General features: G+C 41.3%; 1 protein-coding gene across 1 annotated transcript in view; it reads right to left on the reverse strand.

Moving 5' to 3' along the window:
* Nucleotides 1–1,525: 1,525 nt before the first annotated feature.
* CCDC169 (coiled-coil domain containing 169) overlaps nucleotides 1,526–9,930 on the reverse strand; it is a 60,312-nt gene continuing 51,907 nt past the window's right edge. The window contains exon 8 of the mRNA XM_071737716.1: nucleotides 1,526–1,569. Within this exon, the coding sequence (XP_071593817.1) occupies nucleotides 1,560–1,569 (10 nt within the window). The 3' untranslated portion in view covers nucleotides 1,526–1,559. The remainder of the gene's footprint in view (nucleotides 1,570–9,930) is intronic.

A 9,930-nucleotide genomic window follows, 5' to 3' on the forward strand; every position in this document is an offset into this window, starting at 1 on the left:
AATTACTCATAAGAAAATTTAAGGTCAAAGCTCTGATCTGGGATAGGTAGATGTTTTCTGCGATTTTAAAACTCTGGATTGTCAGCTCAGTCCTTTGATGGGAAATGAAGCCATCTCTATCTATATAGTAAATATGTTTATGTGGGGAATCGAATGAGGCATAGAGAGCAGGGCCACTGGCAGTTCTGCATCACCAGACAGCTCTTCTGCTTGGCCATGCAGTTACATTTTGAAAGCATTGGTGCAGTCATTGTGAAATATATTCACACATAGCCTTAAACACGAATTTTGATAAAAGGAGAGTGTTACTGTTAATAGCCAGAAAGAACTCATACACAAATCTTGAGATTACATTCAAATAGGAAGGAAAGCATTATTAAGCAAGTTAATCTACATGCTCTTAGATGGCAACAAAGCAAAACCTAATTTGCCATGAAAGTGGAATTCAAAGTCCTCTGTTTTGAGGAACTCATTAATTTTGCTTTAGTATTGGAAGGCTTAGCGTAAAAAATCCCTTGAAAATTTATGAAGGGCTTTTTTGCATAAGCAGAATTACATGTCTTCATACCTTTAAAGTAAAGAATCTGAAAACATGCAGGGTTAAGTTTGTGCAGCTTCAGCAAAGCAAGTTCATATGGAAAACCAGCATTTTTTAAGCACAACAATTAATTGATGATATTGCAGTAGACAGTGGCATGAAAATTTCCTATTCTTTCTTCCCTTTTGGATGGTGCAGGCCCAGGGAAAACTGCCTTCAAACCACTGTTTTTATTTTTTTCCCTCAGCTTCATTGCATGTCACAGGTCAGGCACAGCTGGTATCAGCCAGGCCTCTGCTCACACCCCTCAAACCCCCTGTGGGACAGGGAGGAGAAAACCCACCCAAAGCCTCCTTAATCGAGGCAAGGACGGGGGGGCTTGCCTTCCCCTATTATGGTAACAGGCAAAAAACCAGACAGATTCAACTTTGGAAAAAAACCAACCGAATTTAATCTACAAGGAGGAAGAGAAAACATGGCCAGACCTTAACACCTTCCCCCAGCCCTCCCTTCCCGTGGCCGCATTGCTTCACTGCCGCCTCCCCCTCAGGGCACAGGGGACGGGCAGGAGGGCTTAGGGTCAGTTCCCTACACGGTGTTTCTGCCGCTTCTTCCTCCTCAGGGGGAGGACTCCTCACATTCTTTCCCCCCTCCAACACGGGGTCCCTCTTATGGGACAGAGTCCCTCAGGAACGCCTCGGCCATGAGTCCCTCCCACAGGTGCAGTCCCTCAGGCACAGACTGCTCCAGCCCGGGCTGCACACAGAGTCACGGCTGCTGCGGGAACAGTCACCTCCCCTGACACGGGGTCCTCCGGGGCTGCAGATCCACATCTGACCCTCTCTGCCATCCTGCACAGGATGATTTTTTACATCTGCCCACCTGAGACACTTCAGAGGCTACAAATCCACATTTACCCCACCGCAGTCCTTCAAAGACTGCTCAGGGACTGCCTCAGACTGTTTGTTCGGGGACTGCTCCCCCGCGCTCCTCCATAGGCTGCAGTGGGACAGCTGCCATCTCACCATGTGCTGTGGGGAAAGCTCTGTTCAGTCACCTTTCCCCCTCCTTTTCTACTGACCTGGGTGTTTTTTCTCTGGCATTAGTCCCTCACCTCTTCTTCTCCTCTGCGCTGTCTCTTTTTTTATATTTTATGTGGTTTTGTTTTCCCTTAGTTCCAGTTCCATCCAGCTTCCCATACCTGCTTGGCCTTGGGCAGAGGTGGGGCAGGGATTGGAGCCTGAGGAGCTTCCAGCAGCTTCTCACAGAAGCCACCCCTGTGGCTCCCCTGCTTCCAACACACCACTGCACTAACCCAAGATACTCTGTTATGTTTATTACATTTAGAGTTATCTGAACAATAGAGAACTGACTTGTCAGTTTAAAAAAAGTCTGGGTTTTCTGATGCTCTGGAATGTCACTGTGGAAGGAATCACATGTTAAGTAGACATGTGGAGCTACCATGGACCCAGAAGCTCTCATGGAAGCTAGTTCCAGTCTTTTTAATTACACATTTATCAGCAAAGAGGAAGATCTTTTCTATTCTTTCATTTGTCAGAGTTTGTTGGTTTTTTTAATATTTCTAATTCCTTGATTAGATTGCCTTTGTAAGAGATCTCACAGTGTTGTCAGTATTTCCATGGTGAATTAAAGTTCCCTGTAAAGCTAGGTGACAAATTTAAACATTCATTTCTCACTCTATAACACTGATGTCTAGTGCAATGGTAACATCTCACTTTTTTAAGCACTAAGTTATTTTGGGGGTTGAAGAGTGAGCAGTGTCATGGTTGCAGGAAAAGCTTCAGCTAAGCTTTTTGTTTGTTACTCCAAGTCTGCCTTTACATATCCTCTGCGGAATCTTGCAGTTGTCCTATCCCTCAGTCAGTCTCAGAGCTGAAGTACTCTATTTATCATCCATGACTTACTCAAAAGGTTGGATGAGCCTGCATCCCTTTGGGATTCTGTATCCAGTAGACCCGTCAAGTGTCATACAATGAAACAAATCCTGCCCCTCCTCTTCAGCTGTCTGTGCCTCATGCATTCATGCAGCACAGCACTTTGTTTCCCTGCTCTGTCATGTTCCTTGGATGCTTTCATAGCTCCACAGTCCCTTCCTTCCCTCCATCACATGCTATAAGTCGCCAGACACATCCCACACCATACACCCATCTGTAGTGCTCCCTCATGCACAGCAGATGATAACAAAGGAATGTATAAAGATGTGAAACCTTGCTAAAAGCAAAGTATTGTTGATTTTGCTGAAGAAATGAAGCTTTTGGGGAGAAATATTTTAAAACATTCTATAGATGTGTTTATGTTGAGATCTACAAGTTTGTGATGATCATCCAAGAAGTCTTAATTTTATCCAAATATCCCAAAGGTGATCGCTATGTCTGCTTTTTCTTGCAAACTTGCTCTTGCCTCTATCTAACAGGTTTCCTTTTAACCCTGCTGTCATTCCTTCAGCCTGCATCCTCAAAGTTTGGCTTTTTTGGTCTTGCCTGCTCCAACAATAATCTTCAGGGCTTATGGCTCTGGTCCTTGACCTTTAACAGCTCACATATCTGTTAAGGTAGCTATATTGAGAAAATTTCTACTTTTCTGCCTGTTTGCTCTGGCAGAGGGCTGCCAGATCAGTCCTAATATAGCAAGCATCCTGTTAGGCAAGCAATACACATCATCTCTCTCAGAACAGCACTAAATTTAGCATGGTCATTAAAAAAATGCTACTAGGCATTCATTTCATAGACCTGTTACTATTCTGCTGCCTACAAAATAAAAGACTAGCATACTATCTTAATTATGCCAAATAATTATGAGTGAGAGTCAGAGGCTCTTGAGATACATTTACCCCAGAAACTGAGGGAAGCATATGAAAAGGGGAGGGAATTAAAATGAAGTTGCTAATAAAGCTGAGATTTCCTTACGATGCACGTTACCATGTCAACCTGAGTTATGCAGCATCACATTTGAGATCTATTCAAGAGCCCTTCAAAAGCTTAGCAACTAACCAGGATGTTATAGATGGATTTTCAGCTGATTTTGGCATCTTTTGCATGATAAATGCTACTAAAACACATTATTTTTCTGGTTTAATATCAAATGCAACTGAGCAAATGTTTAATTATATCCATGCAGATGGTTTATTATGTAAGAGATGATTACTTGTCCCACTTTGAAAATACTAAACCATGCAGAAAACATGAGGCTCAATCATCTTAAGATGTCAAGGAACTTTATATTAAGTATTATTCCTTTCACATAGCAGAGAAAAAGACTCAGTATCCTGTGTGTATATTAGTATATATATATATATAGCTTATATATACAGATGGTTTCACTATGATTCTCTTTAGTATGTGAATATTTCCTCTGCTCTAGCTTCCTTTTTAACTTCCTTCCACTGCTGTCTGCCAGTCACCTAAAGTCTGTTACTTAAAATTGAAGTGATATAAAACATCAGCTGATCTTTCAGAAAAAAAAAACAAAAAAAACCCCCTTTATTCTTAAGTACTTAAATATTAGTTTGCTATTTAAAATATCTTACATGTTATAAGGAGCACTAGATCCAGCTTCAGCGTTTTAGATTTAAAAATTATATAAGCTGGTGCACAGCAAAGGTTGGTATACAGCAGACACTGAGGAACTGCAACATTCTTACCTATTGATAGTGTCAGCTGAGCTACTTAAATAACTATTTAAATGAGGAACAAAAGGTGAAAAGAAAAGCCTCAAAAGCGGAATAAAAGTATCAGCTGGTAATTATTTAAATTTGCACTCTCAGTACATAAGCCTAGATTATTTTTGTAGTAAAACAACTGTATCAAATCTATAAAAAGGGAATAAATCAAGAAGAATGTATAAATCTATTGCACAATACCACAATGATCACTTATCTAGGTGAAAGTCACTGAAAATGTAAAAGTGATTAAACACAATTTATCATCAGATGCAGAAAGATCCCTCACACTTCAGGCAGATGCTGAAAAAATTTTTCCCAGAGCACCAGAGAGAATGGAGTTTAGTCAGTAGCACATCTTCTATATACTGATTATACAATGTCCAGTGGTGAGTGAGTTTCCTAATCTGTTCCTCAGGGTGGACACAAATACCCTTTTTCTCTGCCCAGCTGTCTCATTTAATAACATTTTAAGGAATTCAACCTACTTGAGCTCTCTCTTCTTGTCCAATTTAATTACAGTTTCCAGTGGTTGCCAATGATCAGGAGGCAGGTGATGGTTATAGGTTGCTCACCAAGGGCATCAGGCTGGCAGTGATCATCCAGAGAGTCTGAAGAGCCTCTAGGGAAGGATGGATGTTCTCCCCACCTTAACACTGCCAAAACCACATTGAAAGTTTGGACCACATCATTTGCTCCACAGTTTAGAGGAACTAATTTTGAATTGAGCCTCACATCATTTTCTAAGTTCCCTGTCCTTAAAACAAAAACAAAAAAACCTGAATCAGTGCAGATAACCTGTGTCTCAGACAATGTCTGCCAGGCAAATCCATTTATGCAATGCTTGCGTGTTCCTTGGGCATATTCCTTCAACACTCAGCTTAGAAGGAAAATTGTCTTGTGCTACTTCATCCTCCAGAAAGAAAGCAGGACTGCAGAACAATCAACACTCTCCTCTGGTTTGCTGAAGTTATGTTACATTCATAGGTAGATAGCGTTCAGGAGCATAATCCTTGTGCCTACTAGCTACTCAAAGATGTAATTCCTAGACTGTGGTTTCCAGTAGTCCCCTATTTTATTGGATCCCTGGTGTTGCTGGATACAGGTCACAGAATCAGAGAATCACAGAATCAGAGAATCACAGAATCAGCCAGGTTGGAAAGGACCTCTGAGATCATGAAGTCCAACCCTTAATCCACTGCCACTGTGGTTCCCAGACCATGGCTCTGAGTGCCACATTCAGTCTCTTCTTTAAAACCTCCAGGGTTGGAGAATCCACCACCTCCCATTCCAATGTCTGATCACCCTCTCTGTAAAGAATTTCTTCTCAATATCCAACCTCATGTTCAGCTTCCTGTCAATCCAGACTCCCAGGTCCCTCTCTGTCTGGCTGCTCTCCAACCACTCTGTCCCCAGCCTGGACAACAATCCCCATGGGTTGTTGTGGCCAAAGTGCCACAACATTTGGCCTTGTTGAACCTCATCCCGTTGGAATCAGCCCAACTCTCCAGGCTGTCCAGAGCCCTCCTGCCTCACAGCTGATCGACACTTTCCCCCAGCTTAGTGTCATCTGTGAATTTGCTAATGGTGGACTCAATCCCCTCATCTAAATCATCAATGAAGATATTAAACAGAACCAGGCCCAGCACTGATCCCTGGGGACACCACTGGTGAGCGGCCGCCAATTGGATCAGCACCATTCAGCACCACTCTCTGGGGGCCTCCAGCCAGTTCCTAACCCAGCACAGGGTGCTCCTGTCCAAGCTGCGGGCTGACAGCTTTTTCAGGAGAATGCTGTGGGAGACGGTGTCAAAGGCCTTGCTGAAGTCCAGGTAGACCACATCCACAGCCTTCCCCTCATCCACCAGGCAGGTGACCTGATCATAAGAGGAGCTCAGGTTGGTCAGACAGGACCTGCCCTTCCTAACCCCGTGCTGGCTGGGTCTGATCCCTTGTCCATCCTGAAGGTGCTGTGTGATTGCCCCCAGGATGATCTGCTCCATAACCCTGCCAGGCACTGAGGTCAGGCTGACAGGCCTGGAGTTTCCCGGGTCCTCCTTTCATCCCTTTTTGTGGATTGGTGTGACATTTGCCAACTTCCAATCATCTGGGACCTCCCCAGTGATCCAGGACTGTTGGCAAATGATGGAGAGTGGCTTGGAGAGCTCTTCCACCAGCTCCCTCATCACCATGGGGTGGATCCTGTTCGGTCCCAGATGAGGTTGCTGGATATAACCCAGCAAGCAGTGAGTATCTGAACCCAGGAGGTACTGACAAATTTTGTTGTGTTCTGTTTTCTCCCTTTTCTATTGGTAAAAGAAAATAGGGAGCAAGAGAGAGAAAAGGGAGGAAAGAGCAAAGGTGGATTAGGAAAAAAGAAAAAATAAGAACAGTGATTAATTTTCAGTTGTGTGAATAGTTCTGGAAAACGTGCCCAGAGGAAAACACATGCTTTTGGCAGGCTCATGAGATAGAAGTTGATAGTTGTATTTTCCAAGGAACCTGAAGTGTCCCTAAACAAAGTAAGTCTGAACTCCACAGTAAGATGAATACTTGAGCTTCTGGAATAAAAAAAACATTTTTTTTCTCCTTTCTCATTAAACAGGGATTGCTTCGTTATTGCTGGACATACATAGTGAGTCCTTCAACTTCCCCAGTGCCACATACTGTGTAGTGCAAAACTGGAAGAATTGCCCTAGATACAGCATCTTTTCTGTGGTTCTGTCTGTGTAAAAAGCCATGAAAACGTCAGGAAACAACATTGTACTAAATATTTTCCTGAAGTCCCTGCAGAGTTTGTAGTGTTCATACTTTTTTTCATTCTCAAACCGGAGAAGAGACATAAAGGGTAAAAAAGGATAAAGCAAGCCCAAGCCTGGACGAAGAAGAAGATGAAGAAAGGTAAAGATAGTACTTTAAAACATATGCCAGATAGTGTAGTATTTTAATTGTTTCTGGTGATAACATGATAAAATAAAAATTGTGATTACAGATTTTAAAGAGCACTAATTACTGCTCATGCTTGGGCAGTCCTTATATTTCACAGCATGCCAACTCAAAACAAGGTGCAGCATGCATTTAAATCTGTAAATAGAGCAAGTTTCTATGATGATGCTATAAACAAATGACCTATCTGATTTTTAATTTACTTGCTATTTTCCCTTAGGTAAATAAGGGGTCCCAGCACATTTTCCCACAAGGAGAACCCAGCAGAACAAAAGCAGAACAGGTATACTCCCAGGTTTAAGAAAAGCACTTTAGATAAGTGATGAGAACTGTGGGACTGCACATCTATACATATATATAAAGGGAGGTGATTACCATGAGCTGAGAGGAAGAAACTGGCATAGAGACTGCTGTGCTGAAAACTGAGGGGGAGAATAGTTATATAAAGATGGAAGACAAGGTACTGCCTACAAACCAGACACAAAAAGATATACTCTGGGGACAATCAGTGATAACAAGAGACAAACAGGAGGAAAAAGAAAAGGACATATGGGTACACCCATGTACACACACCAGATACACTGCAAAGTTAGACAAGAGAGGTTAACTGTTTAGTGATTGTGCAGATCCTTTCATGTTAAATTTTAGCTTCTTCATCCTCTTTTTCCTGTGAGTTTCTTATATATCACCTTTTTTTTTTTCAGTTTTTTTGGGTTTTTTTGCTTACTTGGATACAAGACAGTACTAAAATGTAAGAAATCAAATTACTTTAAAATAAATAAAAAAAGAAAAACAAAGAAAAAAAGAAGGAATACATAGTAATATCCTAAAAGGAGAATTTAGCCTTTTCCAAACAATCATGAATCTACCTCTCAGAGACACAGGATTAAACCTATAACTTATATAACATACCTGCTCGTTGAGATGTAAAGCCCATTGTTTTCTCAGGCTTTCATTTGCAAATGTTTGCCACAGTGTGAGTTGTGCAATACTTGCAAGCATGGATGCTGTTAAAGAAAAGACTTTTTTTGTATCATTCAGTATAGTGCAGTGGAGAAAAGGTGCAGTGGGGGCCCTTCCCATGTGGTTGTAATACAAATGGCATGTCAGTAATCCTTAAAAGGGAATACACTTTTTTTCCTAAGTCTCAGTTTAGGTTGTAATCAGGGAGTTCTTCATCTTGCAATTATTAGGCTATGTGTAGAGTATTAAGTAATCTACAAAATTAACAGTTCTACTGTACTAGCAGTTGGAAACTGTAATTTATTGTTAATCAAACCAGTAGCCTGTGGAAATTAGTACTGTGTGATAATGGGAAAAGGGGGTATGTGTTCACATTCATCTCTGCCTCTCCCTAATAAGTTCTCTGCAAACCCTGTTGAGACAGAATGCCCTGGCTTTTGGTGTGTCTTGCCATGATTAGCAGGATTCAAACCCTTCACACTTCTGGTGCCACAGTGCTGAGATGAAGGACCCCATACAGCTCTTCTCAAGCAATGACAGCACCTTCTCAGCTGAGTTCCTACCCTGATCCTCACAAAGGTTGTTTCAGCTTGTCCATCACCCTGCTGTGCCTCTGTGGTCCTCAGGCATTGTCTAATTGTCTCTCTTGCTTCTGTCATCCTGGTAGAATATGGCAGTGCAGGATTTCTGTATCCTTGAAGGCAGGGTCAAAGGGGGTCTCTCCTGCCTTAAGTGGAGATAGCACTTATCATACAACAATACAATACAGCATGGGTGACCTAGACTGACTAACACAGGACAGATAAAGCAATTCTTCTCAAATAAACCAAGATGATGACTTAGGAGCATATTTACCTATATGCTAATTAAATGCATACTTAAGCCACCTAGAAATCAATAAACTTAAGTACTCACTTAAATATCTTCCTTTAATTAAACTGTAAGAATCATGGAAATTTCCTTTTTTTTTTCTTTTTGAATGCATGCCTTGTAGTTTTAAGGAAGTGCTAGGGAATGAAGAAAAAAAATGTAATTCCATAGGGAAAGAGAACATGTGCAGTTCAAACCCGTGAGAACAGCTCTTGTGAATGAACTCAGCTTCACTAAAGCACAGCCAGCTTTGCAGATCTGAAAAGCTGTGTTTAGCTGCTCATCCTAGATTTACCTCTTTATATTCAAGAAAATCTCATCCTGATTCTGTGCATTGCTAACAGCAGCAAAACTTTTAATCAGTTCAACAGATGCAGGGCCAGTAGAGCTTTGACATATGAGTTAAGTTGGGGATGGATATAAGAAAACACAGCTTCTGACTGGATACTGTTTCCCCAGATCAAAAAGACATCCATTTTGTTATAGGTAAGTACAATGCACCCAAGGGGCTAAGTAGTGATCTTTGAAGTCACTGCATCATAGATATTTTTATTTAGAGGTCACAGCAGATCAGACCTCCATGTATTAATTCATACAAGTTGTCTTGCTCACTTAAACTCACTTGCTCACTTAAACTCTGAACACAGAAAAAACATCCACAAAAAAACATCCAAGCACATGATTAATCACTGAGACCAAATGAAGCTAATTTTTTGCATTAGTGTCATGTATTTGCAGAAGTGTATGACAAATTCAGGTATTTAGACTTGCCTAAACTATTTTTTTTTAATTTTTAAAATTTTTTATTTTTTTAGGAATGATACACATTAAGGTGGTTGGATAATTCAGCAAGGTAAAAAAAAAAACTTATATGAAATATGAGTGGGACCAAAGCATCTATTTTGTGCACAAGGGGTGGGGGGGGAAGTAAGGA

This window comes from Heliangelus exortis, chromosome 1 (genome assembly GCF_036169615.1).
Source record: "Heliangelus exortis chromosome 1, bHelExo1.hap1, whole genome shotgun sequence".
NCBI classification, from domain to species: Eukaryota; Metazoa; Chordata; class Aves; order Apodiformes; family Trochilidae; genus Heliangelus; species Heliangelus exortis.